We start from the raw sequence: 20,989 nt of genomic DNA, 5'->3' as shown, positions 1-20,989 counted from the left end.
TGAGGTAAATGACTCACTGAAAATCACTTTGTTCTACAAGAATTTCTTTTTAAAGTATATTTCTGTGTGTTTACTCTCTCTTGTGCCAATCCTGGGAGAATCCTTATCTCCCATGGTCCTATTTCCTCATGCTGCTATAATCTGAATCTCTTTTCCATATTTCATTCCTTTTTAGTTAAATGATGACACTTCTTTTTATTGTTGCTGTCCTTAACAAATTTCCCTACTTCCTAGATCATTTTATTGAGATAATATAAGTGTCCTGGGACAATCACAAAGTGAAAGATTCTGTCCATGGGATTTTCAAGGCAAGAGTACTGGAGTGGGTTGCCATTTCCTTCTCCAGGGAATCTTCCCAACCCAGGGATTGAACCCAGGTCTCTCACGTTGTAGACTGATGCTTTAGCATCTGAGCCACCAGAGAAGTTTATAATTCTTAATCCTTATCAACAGCTCCATCACTCGCATTCTTCTGTATTGCTTTTACCCTCAGCTTTCACATTTACTCTGAAAATTTTCAGATTTGAAACAAAAAGGTATTATCATCATCATAAGAACAGACACTTCTTGTTTGAGGAGATGTGATTTCCTAACATATACTGGCTGTGTCATCAATAATAAGTTATTATTAGTAAATAAGTATTTAATATGATACATATTTATTTTAAAATAATTACTAGAGAATTTGAGAGAACAGTCAATGGAGTTACAACTAGTAGGAATGTTAGGAATAGACAATGAAAGTTACTTTGAAGTGTAAATGAGATTCTTAAGGTCAGTAGTAAGCAAAGTTTTCAGAATGGTTTGAGTTTTCTGTGAGAAAGCATGCCAAACAAGTTAAATTACTTTAAATCGGAAAAATGCACACCCACATACTTCATCATTGCTTGTCACATTTCCGCATCCGTCTGTGCCTGGCTTTCTGGTCCCATCTGGACAAATGGCAGTAATGTTAAAGTAGATGCCTTTTACCTGGTTTTCCACCTGAACTTTCACTTCTGAAATGAGTTTCTGCAGAGATGACATTTTTTAGTTGTATACTATAGCAGTTTCAAATGTAAGCAACTAAACGAAGTCAAGTTTATCATGTCATTCTTAATTTAATTTTTTAACTAAATCAAAGAGTCTGTCTTTATAAAATCTTGATTAAAAACAGTATTTCCACATAATGACCTAGCTACATTTGAAATACATAAAAAATACTAAAGGATTAGATTATCTGTGTTTAAATTGCTCTATTTTTTTCACGTATTTCCATGACTGCATTTTGATCACTTCAGAGACACTTCTCACTCAGCCTGTGTTACAGAAATGATCATTTTAATCCAATAATATTTATATTTTGTGATAAAATTTGAAGAAAGCATTGAGAATACATACACAGTACGATACATCATAGCACTTAAATCTTAACAGCTTAAAATCTGGAACACGCTTCTGACATGTACTGCTACTGAAGAAACATTTCAGTTTCAGATACTTAAGACTATCATGGAAACTAAAATGTCTTTTGATACAGAATTGAAAGGTAAATTTTGTGGAGGCCATTTCTATACTGTAGGTATAAGAAATACCTGCTAGTTATGGCCTTGTAAATTCTCCAAGAATGGCCTAGAATTTTTGCCAAATCCCTGAAGCTTGCTTATTGTTTCAATTCTTAATACTGAAATAGGGCCTCTTACTGGGCAGAAAATAATTCACTCATTTATTCACTTATATATACACAGTCATTCAAAAAACATGTATGTATTGCCAATTATTCTGATTATGTGTATCAAGCACATCCTAATTTCTTCCCATCTCAGTTCCCAAAGTTACAGGTATATTAAATATATTCTGCAGATCTGTGTGAATTTCATCTGATAAAATTAAGAGTCTACCACATGCAAAAATCCTTATTTTTGTAAACAAAAGGAAAGGGAAAAGATGAAATATGTAAGAAAAGAGAGTGAGCAACATGGTATGAAGGAAAAAGATATCCCCATGGGTTCTAATTCTTTACTTGAGTAATTTTTCTTTTTCAACTGTATAGTCAACAAAGAAATTAATAACTGATCATGGAATTATGGTAATAAATCTTGAGTAAGATAACTTCCTCAAATTAGTAAATTCTATTTGAATTAGGTAAGACTATATCAGTCACATTTTTTATCAACCAGAGATTCTATACATTGTAATCACTTAATTAAACAGTTTCAGGAAAAAATAGAAACTTCTGCTCAGTCATATCTGACTCCTTGCTTGTCACCTGATGGACTGTAGCCCAGCAGGCTCCTCTGTCCATGGGGATTCTCTAGGCAAGAATACAGCAGTGGGCTGCCATTTCCTTCTCCAGAGGATCTTCCCAGCCCAGGGATTAACCTATATCTCTTGTGTTACAGGTGGAGTCTTTACCACTGAGCCACCTGGGGTTCCCAGGTGGATGGTATACTAATGGTGTTGATATGGTGATGATTTGACAAATCAGAAGGAAATACCAGAATACCATCAGTGTTCTTTTTGCCCTTTTGAAATTCTGTTTCCCTTAAAACGTTAAGCTAGTTATATCTGTTTTTTCAAGCATGATATGAAGACAAATACCTAAAATTTTACCCAGTTTTGAGATTAAGAAATTGTTTCAGACAGTCTTTTTTTTAAAATGAATTTATTTATTTTAGTTGGAGGCTAATTAATTTACAATATTGTGGTTGTTTTTGCCATACATTGGCATGAATCGGCCATGGGTATACATGTGTCCACCATCCCGAAACCCCTCTCCGCTCCCTCCCCAAGTTTCAGACAGTCTAAGCTTGCCTTTTAATATCTAACAGGTACAGAGAGAATTTACTTTTTATGAAGTATAATTCCTTTTATTCAATATAATTTATTTTTAATTTCAGTTAAATTAAGATTAATTATATACTTTATTATAGTTTTAATATAGTTTTAATTTATATAGTTTTTATTTTTATATAGTTTTAATTTTGATGGCAATGTAAATAAAAAATAAAATTCAATCATATTCACCATGTACTAAATTTGTATGTAATTTTACAAAAGTCTTAAAAATGAAATGCAAAGAATTACAAAGTAGAATAAAATATTAGTTTTTTCTTCAATGAATTATGAATTATGAATTTCTTGTAGACTGTGAAGACGAAATGAATTTTCAGAAAAAATTTTAAAGTACAGACATATAAAATTATAACAGAATCCCAGCTTAAGGATATTGGTTAGTCAGAGTTTTTGTTGATTTTGTTAGTATTTTCAAAATTGTTTAAGGTTCATCAGAACTACAATTAGATAATGCATCACAGACCTAACCTAGCAAATAAAGAACATAAAAATAAAGCTATTGTTTCCTTTTCCATGGGTGTAATTTGATACGTAGGAAAGTTTATCAACTTCTGTTTTTTCTAAGGGGTAATTTGTGGGTTCATGTTATGAAAACTAGGGTGACTTCTAATACTGTACGATCCTTTCTTGTTTTGAATATCCTTGGGAACAAACTCCTGTTGGAAATGAGTTACACACAGGTCTGATTTTCCTTGATGAGACGTCTCTCTAGTCCTATTAGTGCTTTCTTTTTGGTAACAGTGAGAAAGAAACTGTAATTAAAGATGCTTTTCCTATTTTATCCAACAGAGTCTTGAGACATAGAATACTTCCTTGGCAAAACAAACAAACAAACAAAAACCTTTGCAAGATTTGTTTTCCTTTTAAGGAAAGAAAGTTTAAACAAGTCCTTCACTTTCTCTCCTGTATCCCCTTCTGTCTTTTTCTTTTGTATCTGAGTTGAAAGCAGATGTTCCACGAAGAAAATGAGAAGCCTGAGATTTCTAACAATACTTGGGCTACTGTTAATACCGTTCAACTCTACTGTGTCAGGAAGGCAATAAGAGCATTTGAAGAAGTGAGAGTTTGTCAACGGCACATAAATTCAAGATAGAACCAAGCATATCTTTGAACACTATGGTAAAAAAAAAAAAAAAAAAAAAGAAAACAGACTGTATAATACAGAAGGAAGCACCTGAAAGCTAGAATTTAGGAAAACCTAGGTTCTGGTTCTTCTTCTTTTGCTTGTTAGCTGTTTGACCTTTGGTTAATTTGCTTAACTTCTTTGAAATTCTACAAATACACAAAAGGAGTACTAATACCTGCCTTATAGGTCAGTTGAATGGATTGAATGAGGTCATGTATGGAAAATAACTAGTTCATAGTGGTATTAAAATGACAGTTATTGTTTTTACAGTGTCCTAAAAGAGACTATTCTATCCAGGAATGACCTAGGTTGAGAGAGCAGATATTTCTTTAACTTTGTATTTAGCACCTACTCTTCACAACCTGGGAACAGCGTACAACTGTCATCTCAATAAAATAGTATATCTCTTAAAGTAATTAAGAGAATTACTTAAGGTAATTCTTTGAATCAAACAACTGAACAACCTAGTGATGATCTAGGAGACCCCAACAAAATTCTCCTAGTAGTCTCCATATCTCAGTTCATTTTTTTTCTGGAAAGTTGCTGTTTAAATTACACAGTGGATTCATTATCTTTATGGCACTGGAAATTATGATATTTCTTGGTAATAAAGTATATTCTATGGCTGTGACTTGGTGACTCTCTGAACATTTAATAAGGAAGGAAATTTAGTAGTCTCTAGCTCAACCTGAATTTAGTAAACTGTGTCAAAGGACATAGTGAAACACAGAAAGCTGAAATGACTTTACCAAGGTTCTGTAACTAGTTAGTGGTAGAGCCAGGGCTACATCAGGTTCCTAATTCCTAATCTGATGTTTTTCCATCACTCCTTTCAAGATGATAGAGCATTAGTTTGTACCTTGCTATAGAAATTGGGGTTAAAAGTTTATTTGAAAAAAAAAATGTGTACAATATATACATACCTGATAGGCTTCTACAACCAGATTATTGAGGTTTGCAGCCTTTGATTCTATTTCACCAGCAATGGTGCCAGGCAAGAGGGGTAGAAGGTCCTAGAAAACATACCAATAGCATTCAGTAAATTACAACTATGTACAGTGGCATCTTACTATGTACAGATGGCATCACCGACTCGATGGACGTGAGTCTGAGTGAACTCCGGGAGTTGGTGATGTACAGGGAGGCCTGGCGTGCTGCGATTCATGGGGTCGCAGAGTCGGACACGACTGAGTGACTGAACTGAACTGAACTGGACAGTGGCTTAGCAATCAAGAAATATTTGAAAATCTTATAGGTATCAATGGAAGATGAGTCATTACATGAATAAAAAAGTTAAAACACAAGAAAAAATATAAGCAACTAACTAAAGCAGCTAAAACATATATACCTAAAATGATATGTATTTCTGTGTGCATGAGTGTGTGTGAGTACCCAAGTTACATGCTGACTTAAACCTTAAAGTAGAGACCACAGAACCTGGTCCCAAGAGATTTTAAAATGAAAACGGTTCTGAGGGCAAATGAATTTGATAAGTTCTGCATATGGTTTCTTCCACATAGAGACTCAAAATGTATACCCCTGCAGTTCAGAAATAATTTAGCATTATTATAATAACTGCCACATTCTCTAACATTTACTTAATTACAAAACTGTTTTCTCATGTAACATAAATATTTTGCAGAACTGCTTTTCCATGGAGCGGTCTTTAGGACATGTTTGTCCAAACAGGAGAAAAAAAAAAAATCAAAGTCACAAATGGAAGTTTCATCGAACAGGTGTTCTGATGGTCCATTAAAAATGGACTCTAGGTATTCCTAGTGAGAAAATGAAAATTAGTAAAGGCTTAAAGGTTTACCAAAGTTGTAGATTAACTAAGAATAGAGAAGTAACTAGTTTTAATAGAGTGAATGGTGCATATTTATATGGAATCAGATTATGAAAAGTCTTGAAATGCATTTATATATTCATTTTATCATTCACAAGTATCACTGAGTTCTTGCTGTATGCCAGCTACTACTTGAACAAGAAGCTACTACAAATAATTTAGTACCTCAGGTAAAAGGGAAATATATTTGTCAGACATTTTAAAAATTCATTTATATAACTTTTATTAAGTAGCATCATATGCCACTTTGAAAATGCTAAATTATTAAGCCACATAGTTTCTACCCTTAAGGATCTCATAGGAATGTAAATGACAGTTTCAAAAAATGATGTTCCCATGAAGCAATAGTCATATATGCTTACTCCTTGGAAGAAAAGTTATGACCAACCTAGATAGCATATTCAAAAGCAGAGATATTACTTTGCTGACTAAGGTCCGTCTAGTCAAGGCTATGGTTTTTCCAGTAGTCATGTATGGATGTGAGAGTTGGACTGTGAAGAAGGCTGAGTGCCGAAGAATTGATGCTTTTGAACTGTGGTGTTGGAGAAGACTCTTGAGAGTCCCTTGGACTGCAAGGATATCCAACCAGTCCATTCTGAAGGAGATCAACCCTGGGATTTCTTTGGAAGGAATGATGCTAAAGCTGAAACTCCAGTACCTTTGGCCACCTCATGCGAAGAGTTGATTGATTGGAAAAGACTCTGATGCTGGGAGGGATTGGGGGCAGGAGGAAAAGGGGACGACCAAGGATGAGATGGCTGGATGGCATCACTGACTCGATGGACGTGAGTCTGAGTGAACTCTGGGAGTTGGTGATGGACAGGGAGGCCTGGTGTGCTGTGATTCATGGGGTCGCAAATAGTCGGACACGACTGAGCGACTGAACTGAACTGAACTGAATGCAAGGGATACTGAGCAGGCATTTGAGAGATGGGGAAGTCTGTCAGGGACTGTTTCCTGGAGGAGGTGATTCATGAGTTGTGTCTTCAAGGATGAGTAAGAGTTAATCAACTAATAATGGAGAAACGCTTCCAGGGATGGGAGATAAATAGCAAGAACAGAGTTACAAAGGAAAGAAAGAGCCTGGTGAGTGTGTTCACAGGAGAATTAGAAGCATGACTGGAGGGACAAGTTTAAGGCAGACAGCTTTGGGGGATGAGGTCAGAGAGGCAAGCAGGGACCCACTAGCCTCATGTGCCATAATAATCAGAGGAAACCACTGGAGCACTTTACTCAAAGTGTGATTCAAATAGCTCATCCTGCAGCCAGGTGAAAGGTGGATTTGGGAGATGGGTTAGGAAGCTGTTACAACTCAGACAAAGGTGATTAATAAAAATGTCTGTGAGCAACCAAATTGGGTGACTGGATGGCATACACAGGACTCAGCAGAGCTTGTTACGCTTTTAGAACCTGTTGATTTTCACTTTGCATGCAATTCAATTAATAATAAACCTGGTTTTATGGTTTAATAGTCAGTGGAAATTCTCTTAAAGGAGTAGGAAGAAACTGCTAGAGCCAATATCACCATCAAGAAGTAATAAATAGCAGAGAAAAAGGAGCCAAACAATAAAAAGCTGCTCAGTGAGTTGAAATTCAATTTGAAATTTGAGCTTAGAGGTTAAGAACACAGGACTTAGGCTGTTAGGAAAGTATATAACCTCCCTAAATGCATTTGTTTCCTTCATCTTTAAAGTGGGCATATTAGTAATATTATCCTTCTTGTTATGAGTTTAAAGAATATCAAATGAATTAATGTTAATAAACTCAGTGCTTGACAACAGTAAGTACTCAAAAAGTGGAAGCTGTTACTATTGTTAATAAAGTGATTTGGGCATTTAATTTGAGTCCGAGCTCTACTTCTGTGGATATAACAGCTGTTTCCTTAAAATGAATTCCATGGTATGTAAATTTTGGAAAAGAGGGAATTACATCTTCACTGTATGGAAAAAATGATACAATTGCTCAGGGATTAAATGATATAATTAAAGTAGCACTTTCAGATGATAAATGTAGTAGTCAGATATTAGGGAAACTGGTGACAGGAACACCAGCTTTGAGGCAGATGCAAATGAATTCAAGTAGCTGTTGAAACCAAAAGAAAAAATAGTTTCTCTGAAATAGTAAAAAAAAAAAAAAAAAAAGGAGTAAAGGACATTGTGGGTACAAGGTAAAAGCAAAGACAAAAAGGGAGATGAAGATCCAGTGAACAGACATGTATAAAGAAAATTAGGGTATCACACCATTGTAGAAATGAAGAAAAGAGAGTTTCCTGGAAAAAATAATCTAAAAGACTGTGCAAAGAAAGCTATAGCAGGATCACAGAAGTTCTATATTGAGGGTGACAGGAGGAATCCCATGGGGTGCTGCCAGAGTGACACAGGTGTCAAATGTCTATTCTGCTTGTAGGACTCACCTGGCTGAAAAGATTCTGACAAAACCAAAAGCATTCTTATGTAGGAAGGCTTTGACTGAATCAGCCGCTTCCATGGCTCCTCTTATTCTTTTATTAGATGACCTAGAGAAAATCTAGGTATGTTGGTGCTAGATTTGTTGAAAAATACTGATGCTCCCCAATCTAATCTATTATAAAGATATGCCCAAGGACTAGAATAAGCAGAAATGTGGACATGGTATAGTTGGGGTGTGCACTACGTTTCACCTGATAAAAGTCTTCTCCAATATTGTCACAGTCAGTACCAAGTCTGTCTACAATGCAGGAGACCCAGGTTCGATCCCTGGGTCAGCAAGATCCTCTGGAGAAGGCAATGGCACCCCACTCCAGTACTCTTGCCTGGAAAATCCCATGGACGGAGGAGCCCGGTAGGCTACAGTCCATGGGGTCGCAAAGAGTTGGACACGACTGAGCGACTTCACTTCACTTCCCTTCAGTACCAAGTACTATCAGTGCCCTCACTTGATTCTAATTTTAGGTTTGCAAACATAGAATTTGCATTTATTTATACTTAAATGTTAACTTAGGACACTGTGTAGTATACATTAGTTAATATAGTATTAAAAATACATTGTACAAAGTATAAGAACCCTAGAATCCTTACCTGGGGTTCTGAGAAGTATTCTAATTTTAAATATAGATGCAAACATTTTAATTTTTACATTTTGGGAGTTAACATACCTTATACCAATGAAACTGTTTTCCTTGAACTGCAAAGATAACATTAATATTGTTGTCTATTAACTTTTCTGAAAGTTGGCCTAGTGAGGGATGTTCCTGTAATGAGAAATGAGAAAATGAGACAAAGAAGGGAGTGAAATTTAGTGCATCAGTTCCATACACTTCCAAACATCTGTTATAAGTAGAACTGTATGATTAACATAAAAATGTATTGGGTTGGGAAGGATTATTGTTTTACTAGAGGCATTTAAATTACTAAAAAAAAAATAAGGTTAACATCAAAGTATTAAGGATATTTTAAAGACAAAAGTGCCATAAAAATATCAGAAGCTCTGAAAAATGAAGAGGGTTGCATTCAACATAGAACAAAGTCTTTAGCATCTTTTAGGTTAACAATGGACTCCAAGTGACATAATTAAAAGATTACCTAATATTCAGAAACAGAGACATATTAGTGACAATCACATTCTAAGGTGAAATTCAGTAACAAGTTTTGAAATGCAAATATATTAATGTATATATGCATATATATTTGATGGGCTTCCCAGGTGGCGCTAGTGGTAAAGAACCTGCCTGCCAATGCAGGAGACACAAGAGACCCAGGTTCAGTCTCTGGGTGGGAAAGATCCCCTGGAGGAGGGCCCAGCAACCCACTCCAGTATTCTTGCCTGGAGAATTCCAGGGACAGAGGAGCCTGGTGGGCTACAGTCCACAAGGTTGCAAAGAGTCGGACACAACTGAAGCATCTTAGCATGCATGCATGCAACAGAATTTGCTATGTCACATGGTGTAGTACAAAGTCTATTTAAAAGAAGAAAATCCTATATTCAAGTCCTGGGTTGTCAGTTTATGATAAAAATGTATCTAGCTGTACTGGGAATATTTTCTAATGGCAACAACTGCTTTTCAAATATTTTTGCTTTGACAAAAAATAATCAGAGTTTGCCAAGCATTCCCCCTTCTTAATTTTTAAAACCATTCATATTTTATGGAAAAATTAATCCACATGTTTTTGACCAGCTTATACTTAACACACATAAAACCAATATTTAAAAAGCCGTCCAAAATGTAAGCAGTTTTTGGAGCCTTCTTAATCTCTTTCTCCTTCTCAAAAACAGGAAGTAACACTGACTGAAAATATACAAAATTTAAATCCAGAAAATTATTTTTTCTCAGAAGATCATTAAGAAGGTCAGTATAGTTTTAAGCTTAAAAGAACACATTTTTTAACCCTAGAAAGAACTGTTTTAAAAGAAAATTCTAAGTACCTCGAGGCCAATTTGTTAAAGTTACAAATGCTTTACAGATGTTTAAATAAACCATTGTTAAGAGGAGAGTTGTGGATTAATGGCCATTGTTGAACCCTTTCCCCTTTCCCCCATGAAGCACAGTATCTTTTAAGTATTAAGTATTTTACCTTTTATGTCTTGTATTTCACTAGTAGAAATACTCCCTCTCAGCCAGCTGTCCTGGTTTGGTGACGTCGCTACTCCTCAGCCTTAACTCCCCCTCTATCTAACCTATTACATATTGTTTCTCTAAACATTGAAAATAATTAATAGAGATAACAAAAATTTCATGGCCAAAGGGGAGAAGAGAAAGCAATGTGCCAAAGCAGCACCTAAGTAGTTAAGGGCAAAAGGATTCCTTTTACATTTTTCTTCTTCACCAACACCTTCACTGTGATTTGTGAGAAATAACTTAAAATGTCAGAAGGAAAGAGGAGGTGAGAAAGATTAAATGGAAACAGTTTTGGTTAAAGAAATAACTGTGTAGAGATGTATGAATTTTAATAATGTACCTATGTAGTGATAAAAAATAAGCATTTAAGATTCTCTGTAAAAGAGATTCATTATAAAAAGTTATATGTTAATATAGAATTTGAAGTATTGCATATCATACTAAGATATGAAAAAAATGTCTTGGTTAAGTGAAAGCACTCAATTATCTGGATTATTTTTCCATTATTTTTTATAAATCAATTTTTAGATGACAGAGCATGAAAAAATCTGATAGCACAGATTTATTTAAAGATGAAGACTTATGTGTTGTCAGTCTCCATCTCTCCCATTGGCCTATTTTTCTATCTATATGGCTGCACAGTAATAATATCATAGGCCTGTGTTTCTCATCAGTGGCACTATTTACATTTTGTGTTGTGGTGTGGGACTGTCCTGTGTGTTGTAAGATACTCAGCGATGTCCCTAGTCTCTACCTATTAGATGCCAATATGTCCCTCCTCCCCTAGTTGTAACAACCAAAATATCTCTGGACATTGAAATATCTTCATGGAGGCAGGATACAAAATTGTTCTGGCTGAGAGCCATACCATGAGCAGGGGCCCTGGAAACAGACCACCTGGGGCTTTAACTCTTGGTTCTGCAATTATTAGCTCCATGACACTGGGAATCTGTCTTTACCTCTCTGTGATATAGTTTTTCTATATGTAAAATAGGTATAAATACTAGTATCTAGTATCTACTTCTCAGAGTTACGATGGGGATTAAATGGGTTAACACATGTTTAAGTTACCATTTTCTAATTATTAAACCCAAATTAATGATTAGTAGGGGCTCGTGAGTTTGGGTAGACTCTGAGAGTTGGTGATGGACAGGGAGGCCTGGCGTGCTGTGGTTCATGGGGTCGCAAAGAGTCAGACATGCCTGAGCGACTGAGCTGAACTGAACTGAGGGGCTCATGTCCTGATGTCACATCGCTTGTCATTTACCTAGACTCTGCTATGTTGGGCTGTGTGACCACAGACACGTTCCTGATTCTTTTAGTGCTTCCATCTTCTCACTTATAAAATGGAGGTAATAGCAATATCTATACTTCACTGGGATATTGGATGGTGCTCCCTAAGTGTAAAGGAGCAAATACCATAGCTGCTTAATAAAAGACAGCTTTCAGTAAAAGACATTTGGAGACCATTACTAAAGGCTAGATGCTGGGCTGTTGGATATGCTTTGACTTGCCTCATGTATTTACCATTTCCACCTGGCTCCTGAAGTGTTTGAATTTGTGGCTCCTGTCAACATGGTGTCCGCTGCATTCTTGATATCCTTAGTTAGTGAATAAGGGGCATGGACTAATCATTTTTTGTAAGCTGTTTAATGAGAATGGTAATAAAAAATTTTCTGCTTAAACATGATTTAACCAAACATAATTTATTTAGAACATTCTATTTCATAAATATTTTCATCAGTTTTTGTTTTTGTTGAGTTACTTTGGAAAATCATTATTTTTTCTCATTTTTAGGGGCATTAGAAGCAGTGTGAGTCTACTTTGAGCCTAGCCCAGGTGATTCTATGTGCAACTTTGCTTTCACTTTTTAGGAAAAAACAAACAAACACCTAAATACTGTTCGCAGAAATAATTTCCTGGATAGTTTTCTGCAAGCATGAGAAGCATTCAAATTAGGTCTACTCTAAAGTTATTATTGACGTCCTTATTGTTCACGTGGCATTTGCAGTTCTAAACAGATCATAGAGTAGCAAGCTAAAATCAGGCATTTCAATAATTTTAAAATCTGTTATATATATATATATATACATATATATACATACACATGTACATATTATTTTAACTGAAGTGTAGTTGCTTTACAATATTATATTAGTTTCAGGTGTACAACATAGTGATTCACTGTTTCTATAGATTATAAGCAATTAGCTATAATAGCCTAGCCTACAAAATATTAGCTATATTCCCTGTGTTGTATGTTACATCTTTGTATCTTATTTTATACCTAATAATCTGTACCTCTTAATCCTTTTATCTTATCTTGCCCCTCCCTCATCCCTCTCCCTGTTAGTAACTACCAGTTTGTATCTGTGAGTCTCTTTCTGATTTGTTATAGTCATTCATTTGTACTTTTTTCAGATTCAACATATATGTGAATATGTTCAGTATTTGTCTTTCTCTATCTGACTCATTTTACTCAACAAAACACCCTCTAGATCCATCCATGTTATTGCAAATGGCAATAGTTAATTCAAGAGTTGAGTAACACTCCATTGCTATATATATATATATATATACACCACAAACTTCATTTATCTCTTGACGGACAGCTTGCTTTCCTATCTTGACTTTTGTACACAGTGCTCCTATGAACACTGAGGTACATAGGTCTTTCTGATTTTCATTTTCTTCAGATATATATGCCTAGGAGTGGAATTGTTGGATCGTATCTTAGTTCTATTTTTAATTTTTTGAGTAATCTCAGTACTGTTTCCATAGTGGCTGTACCAGTTTAAATTCCCACCAACAATGCACTATGATTCCCTTTTCTTTACATTACTCTTCTATATTTGTTATTTGTGCTCTTTTTGATGATAGCCATTCTGAAAGGTATGAGATGATATCTCACTGTGGTTTTAATTTGCACTTCCCTAATGATTAGTGATGTTGAACATCTTTTCAGATGCCTGTTGGCCATCTGTATTTCTTCTTTGGAAGAATGCCTATTGAGGTCTTTTGCCCATTTTTAAAATACATGTGTTTGTTTTACGATATTGAGTTGTATTAACTGTTAATATATTTTGGATATTCACCCTTTATTAGACATATCATTTGCAAACATCTCACATTTAATAGGATGCATTTTCATTTTGTTGATGGTTTCTTTTGCTGTGTAAAAGCTTTTCAGTTTGATTAGGTTCCATTTGTTTATATTGCTTTTGTTTCCCTTGCCTGAGGAGACAGGTCTGAAAAATAGTACTAAGATCTTTGTCAAAGACCATACTGCCTATGTTTCCTTCTAAGAGTTTTGTGGTTTCTGGTCTTACATTTAGGTCTTTAATCCATTTGAGTTTATTTTCGAATATGATGTGAAAAAAAGAATGTTCTAGTTTTATTCTTTTGAATGTAGCTGTCAGTTTTCCCAGCACCATTTGTTGAACAGTCTGTCTTTTCTGCACTGTATATTCTTGCTTCATTTGTCATAGATTAATTGACAGTATGTGCATGGGTTTATTTTTGGACTGTCTATGTATCTTATCTATATGTCTGTTTTTGTGTCAGTACGTACTGTTTTGATTGCTATAGCTTTGTAGTATAGTCTGAAGTCAGAAAGAATGATACTTCCAGCTTTGTTTTTTTCTCTCAATATTTCTTTGGCAAGTTGGGGTCTTCTGTGATTGTATATAAATTTTAGAATAATTTGTTTAATAGTTATGTGAAAAATGCCATTGGTAATGAGAATTTGCATTACATCTTTGGGTAGATGGCTTTGGGTAGTATGGCCATTTTAACAATACTAATTCTTCCAGCTCAAGAGCATGGGATATCTTTCCATTTCTTTTTATCATTTTCAGTTTGCTTCATCATGTTTTATAGTTTCGGAGCATAGGTCTTTCACCTTCTTGGTTAAGTTTATTCCTAGGTATTTTTATTCCTTTTGATGCAAATTTAAATGAAGTTGTTTTCTTGCTTTCTGTCCCCGACAAAATATATACTAATATATTATTAGTGTAGAGAAAAATAACAGATTTTGTATATTAATCTTGTATCCTGAAATTTTACTGAATTAATTCATTAGTTTTAATAGTTTCTTGATGGACACTTTATGGTTCTCTATATATAGTGTCATGTTATCTGCATATAGTGATATAATCATTTATGTTGATCAGAGATATTGACCTTTTTTTTTTTTTTTGGTATTGTTTTTGTCTGATTTTGGTTTCAGGGTAAAGGTGGCCCCATAGAATCAGTTTGGAAGTGTTTGAAAGTGAAAAAAAATGAAAGTGAAAGTTGCTCAGGAAGTCGTATTTTCTTTTCAATTCTTGGAAATAGTTTAAGAAAGACAGATATTAACTCTTCTTTGTATGTTTGGTGGCATTCTCCTGAAGCTCTTTGGTCCTGGACTTTTGTTTGGGAGGTTTTGATTATTGATTCAGTATCAATACTAGTTTGTGATCTGTTCAAATTATCTATTTCTTCCCAATTCAGTCTTGGAATATTGTATGTTTGTAGGAAATTACCTATTTCTTCTATTTTGTCCAATTTGTTGGTATTAACTGTTCTTAGTATTCTCTTATGATCATTTGTATTTCTGTGATTACAGCAGAACTTCTCTTTCATGTCTTATTTTGTGTATTTCGGTACTCTCTTTTTTTTCTTAATTATCTTGGTCAACAGCTTATTAATTTTATCTTTTAAAAAAACAGCTTTTGGTTTTGTTGATCTTTTCTATTGTAGTTTAAGAAATTAAATAAACTTCAATTTATTTATTTCTGCTTTAATCTTTATTATACCCTTCCTTTTGCTGCCTTGGGACTTTGTGTTTGTTTTCCTTTAGATGGTAAGTTAGGCTGTTTCTTTAAATTTTTCCTAATTTCTTGATATAGGCCTGTACTATAAAACTCCCTCTTAGAACTGCTTTTGGTATATCCCATAGATTTTAGAGTATTGTGTTTCCATTTTTATTTGTCTCAGTTTATTTTCTGATTTCCTCATCAATTTCTTCATTGACCACTGATTTCTTACTAGCATATTGTTTAGTCTCCATGTCTTTGTTCTTTTCCCACTTTTCTGTCTATAAGTGATTTCTAGGTTCATGCCATTGTGGTCAGAAAAGATGCTTGATATAATTTCTATCTTCTTAAATTTGTCAAGACAATTGGCATGTGGTCTCTGGAAAATGTTTCATGTATACGTGAGAAGATTGTGCATTCTGCTATTTTTGGATGGAATGTCCTGTAGATATCTATTAAGTGCAACTGGTCTAATGGTTCATTTAAGGCCACTGTTCCCTTATTCATTTTCTGTCTGGATGATCTCCTCAGTGATGTCATTGGGATGTTAAAGTGTCCTACTATTATTGTATTACCATCCGTTTGTTCCTTTATTTCTCTGTGTGTGTGTATTCCTGTATTGGGCATGTAAATGTTAATAAGTGTAATCTCCTCTTGTATGGATCCCTTTATCATTATATAATATTTAATGCCCTTATTTGTCTTATGTTACAGACTTTCTTTTAAAGTCTACTTTGTCTGATACAGGTCTGCTGCCTCAGCTTTCCTTGTTTCCATTTGTATAGAGTATCTTTTTTCAACCCCTTACTTCCAGTCTGTGTATCTGTAGCTCTCAAGTGAGTGTCTATAGCAGCATATTGATGGTTTTTCGATGGTTTTTTTTTTTTAATCCAATGAGCCACCTTATGCCCTTTGATTGGAGCATTTCACCCACTGATATGAAAAATGATTATTGGTAGGACGGGAGCATACTGTGGCTCAGATCATGAACTGCTTATTGCCAAATTCAGACTTAAATTGAAGAAAGTAGGGAAAACCGCTAGACCATTTAGGTATGACCTAAATCAAATCCCTTATGATTATACAATGGAAGTGAGAAATAGATTTAAGGGCCTAGATCTGATAGATAGAGTGCCTGATGAACTATGGAATGAGGTTCGTGACACTGTACAGGAGACAGGAATCAAGACCATCCCCATGGAAAAGAAATGCAAAAAAGCAAAATGGCTGTCTGGGGAGGCCTTACAAATAGCTTTGAAAAGAAGAGAAGTGAAAAGCAAAGGAGAAAAGGAAAGATATACGCATCTGAATGCAGAGTTCCAAAGAATAGCAAGAAGAGATAAGAAAGCTTTCTTCAGTGATCAATGCAAATAAATAGAGGAAAACAACAGAATGGGAAAGACTAGAGATCTCTTCAAGAAAATTAGAGATCCCAAGGGAACATTTCATGCAAAGATGGGCTCGATAAAGGACAGGAATGGTATGGACCTAACAGAAGCAGAAGATATTAAGAAGAGGTGGCAAGAATACACAGAAGAACTGTACAAAAAAGATCTTTACGACCTGGATAATCACGATGGTGTGATCACTCATCTAGAGCCAGACATCCTGGAATATGAAATCAAGTGGGCCTTAGAAAGCATCACTACGAACAAAGCTCATGGAGGTGATGGAATTCCCGTGGAGCTATTTCAAATCCTGAAAGATGATGCTGTGAAAGTGCTGCACTCAATATGCCAGCAAATTTGGAAAACTCAGCAGTGGCCACAGGACTGGAAAAGGTCAGTTTTCATTCCAATTCCAAAGAAAGGCAATGCCAAAGAATGCTCAAACTACCGCACAATTGTACTCATCTCACAGCTAGTAAAGTAAAGCTCAAAATTCTCCAAGCCAGGCTTCAAAAATATGTGAACTGTGAACTTCCTGATGTTCAAGCTGGTTTTAGAAAAGGCAGAGGAACCAGAGATCAAATTGCCAACATCCGCTGGATCATTGAAAAAGCAAGAAGAGTTCCAGAAAAACATCTATTTCTGCTTTATTGACTATGCCAAAGCCTTTGGCTGTGTGGATCACAATAAACTGTGGAAAATTCTGAGAGATGGGAATACTAGACCACCTGACCTGCCTCTTGAGTAATCTGTATGCAGGTCAGGAAGCAACAGTTAGAACTGGACATGGAACAACAGACTGGTTTCAAATAGGAAAAGGAGTACATCAAGGCTGTATATTGTCACACTGTTTATTTAACTTATATGCAGAGTACATCATGAGAAACACTGGACTGGAAGAAACAAGCTGGAATCAAGATTGCCGGGAGAAATATCAATAATCTCAGATATGCAGATGACACCACCCTTATGGCAGAAAGTGAAGAGGAACTCAAAAGCCTCTTGATGAAAGTGAAAGAGGAGAGTGAAAAAGCTGGCTTAAAGCTCAACATTCAGAAAACGAAGATCATGGCATCCGGTCCCATCACTTCATGGGAAATAGATGGGGAAACAGTGAAAACAGTGTCAGACTTTATTTTTTTGGGCTCCAAAATCAGTGCAGATGGTGACTGCAGCCATGAAATTAAAAGACGCTTACTCCTTGGAAGAAAAGTTATGACCAACCTAGATAGCATATTCAAAAGCAGAGACATTACTTTGCCGATTAAGGTCCGTCTAGTCAAGGCTATGGTTTTTCCAGTGGTCTTGTATGGATGTGAGAATTGGACTATGAAGACGGCTGAGGGCCAAAGAATTGATGCTTTTGAACTGTGGTGTTGGAGAAGACTCTTGAGAGTCCCTTGGACTGCAAGGAGATCCAACCAGTCCATTCTGAAGGAGATCAGCCCTGGGATTTCTTTGGAGGGAATGATGCTAAAGCTGAAGCTCCAGTACTTTGGCCACCTCATGTGAACAGTTGACTCATTGGAAAAGACTCTGATGCTGGGAGGGATTGGGGGCAGGAGGAGAAGGGGACAACAGAGGATGAGATGGCTGGATGGCATTACTGACTCGATGGACATGAGTCTGAGTGAACTCTGGGAGTTGGTGATGGACAGGGAGGCCTGGCGAGCTGCAATTCATGGGGTCGCAAAGAGTCAGACACGGCTGAGCAACTGAACTGAACTTATGTGCTTATTGCCATTTTGTTACTTTTTTCTGGTTGTTTCTCTGTTTTGTCTTATTTCAATCTGTTCCTTTGTAGTTTGATGATTTGCTTTAGTAGTATGCTTGTATTTATCTCTTTTTAGTTTTAGTCTCTTTTTAGTTTAGTAGTAGACTTTAGTTCATCTGTTTTCATTTTAGCTTTTGTATACCTATTATAGGTTTTTGATTTGTGATTACCATGGAGTTCATGTATGTTTATGTATAACTATGTCTGCTTTTTTAAAGCTGATAGTCATTTAAGTTTAAACATATTGTAGAAGAGCTAAATTTTTTACTATCCCCTTTCCACCTTTTGTGTTTTTGATATCATGTTTTACATTTTCATTCCTATCCCTTAACTATTTATTATAGTTTTAGTTGATTCTATAATTTTGTCTTGTAACCTTTTCACTGGCTTATTTATGTAGTTGAACTACCATGTTACCATATATCTGCCTTTACCAGTGGTGTTTCCCCCTTCCTATAATTTATTTCTTTGTTACAGCCTTTTCTTTTTCATTTAACATTTAAGTTTGGATAATATTGATTAACTCTCTTAGTTTTTGCTTGTCTGAGATGCTCTTTATATATCTTTCAATTCTGAATGATAACTTGCTGTACAGCGTATCTATCCTATGTTGTAGGGTTTTTTTCTTTCAGCACTTTTAAGTGTGTCATGTCACTCCCTTGCAAAACTTGCTGTAAAATCAGCCTTATGGGTGTTCCCTGTGTGTCACTCTGTTTTTCTCTTGTGGAAAGTTTTCTCTTACCTTAAACTAAAAGTCGTAACAATATTTTTTAGAAATTGCATATAAACTTAAAACTTTCTAGGTGCTTTTTGCCTGGGTGAAATTCCCTTTACTTTGCTGATGGTGCATGTTCATAAAACCCAGAGGTGCTAATACTCTAAACTAATCTTATCTGTTTAATTTTGAAAGTTTTTTATACAGTGTTAAGCAGAGAAAAAGTATGAATCAGGAAATAGGGTGAAAGTTTTGATTATATGCTTTATTTTTTTTAAATTAATTTATTTTTATTTTACTTTACAATTCTGTATTGGTTTTGCCATACATTGACATGAATCCACCATGGGTGTACATGCGTAGTTTAGCTATGTTAAAATTAACTTTATTATTCTTATGACATATTAGTAATTTCTATGAGACTATATAAATTAAAGGACTTCTGGGGAGTTAAATAAGAGGAGGAGTGAAGAATCACTGACCTTAAAATGATGAGGCACAAAAAGAAAAAAAGGTTCAGAGAAAGAAACACCAAATCTAAGCTACTAAATGCAATTAGCAGTGTGGTAGGATCTTGCCTTTTTGCATCTCTCCATGAGGACTGAGAGTCACAGCAATATTTAAAAATCTCATTAATAATGGTTCATTGCGTGACCTGTTTGCCTCTTCCAAATACTTGCTCCCTGGGCCCGTTTCATTGTTATTGGCGACTCTGGCGTTACTTGTGGTTGAGGGTGGGGGTCAATGGTTGTGAAGAGGGCTCTGAATGAGGTTGGGAATCACCCTGGAGGAGCTGGGTAGGGAAACAGGATGAAATTCTAAAGCCTCAGTATCAACAACTTGTCTTCTACACCATTAATAAATGGCAACCCACTCCAGTGTTCTTGCCTGGAGAATCCCAGGGACCGGGGAGCCTCGTGGGCTGCCGTCTATGGGGTCGCACAGAGTCGGACATGACTGAAGCGACTTAGCAGCAGCAGCAGCAGCTACCATTTTAGAATTAATTTTTAAATTTTAGACTGTTATAAATTATAACTGCTAAATTATAAAACTATATTACTCAAGTTTTTCATTCTGGCACTTGGAGAAAAAGCAGTGGAAAATGTAATTTAGTTAATACTATAACATTATTTGCCAATGGTCATATATAAAATATAACAAAGTTTAAATATAAATTATTTAAAAATTTATCTTATCATGTAATATATATAAGAAAAATTATATACTTTATTTTATTTATTCTATAAGTAAGATTGCAACTAGAAAGTAGAGCAAAATTTACACCAAGAACTTCACCACTCTATTTCTTCTAGGTATCCCTTAAGACAGTATGGCAAAATAGTTAAGAATACGTATTTATTAAAAGATTGAACTGGATTGAACCCTGATTCTGCTACTGATTAACTTTTTAGCTGTGTGTCCTCAGTCAAGTTTCTTAATTTCTTATACCCTCAGTTTTTCTATGTATAAAAGAAAGATAATTATGACTACCTTACCGAGTTGTTATAAAGATAAATTTCATATAGTGTGCACTGTACTGTGTGCAGTATACTGATACTGTATGTAGCAACAGCGATTTCAGTTAATAAAACCTCAAAACATGGTAGATGTTACTATTCTGAAATTCACATTGATCCTCATGAAATAGCTATGTGAATAAGCAGTAGAACTCTGGACGATGTAAATTAGACATATGAAATGCCTTTTATCAATTATTACCTTTTACAAATGAAAGAACCAGAGTCTTGGACCAAGAGGCCCAGATACTATTCAACATTACTGGTATTGGCTGCTGGAGATAAAACTAAGAAGCAAACTATTTTATTGCTTGTCTAAACTTTATCCATTCAAATTCCTCTATAATGGCTGAATAGGAGAGAATAGAAGTCATTTTAATATGAGCAGATAAATATGC

At 35.3% G+C, this 20,989-nt stretch overlaps 1 protein-coding gene across 2 annotated transcripts in view; it reads right to left on the bottom strand.

Annotated features, from left to right (window-relative positions):
* The window catches only part of ITGB8 (integrin subunit beta 8), a 95,483-nt gene that overhangs the window by 15,558 nt on the left and 58,936 nt on the right, over nucleotides 1-20,989 (bottom strand). For both annotated transcript variants that reach the window (XM_040260632.1, XM_040260633.1), the window contains exons 7-9: nucleotides 8,941-9,036; nucleotides 4,885-4,974; nucleotides 877-1,011 (exon numbers count right to left, since the gene is read on the bottom strand). In XM_040260632.1, the coding sequence (XP_040116566.1) occupies nucleotides 877-1,011; nucleotides 4,885-4,974; nucleotides 8,941-9,036 (321 nt within the window). The remainder of the gene's footprint in view (nucleotides 1-876; nucleotides 1,012-4,884; nucleotides 4,975-8,940; nucleotides 9,037-20,989) is intronic.

Source organism: Oryx dammah, unplaced genomic scaffold, assembly GCF_014754425.2.
Source record: "Oryx dammah isolate SB20612 unplaced genomic scaffold, SCBI_Odam_1.1 HiC_scaffold_18, whole genome shotgun sequence".
Classification (NCBI taxonomy): Eukaryota; Metazoa; Chordata; class Mammalia; order Artiodactyla; family Bovidae; genus Oryx; species Oryx dammah.
This window is presented reverse-complemented; position numbering and strand designations above follow the sequence as displayed.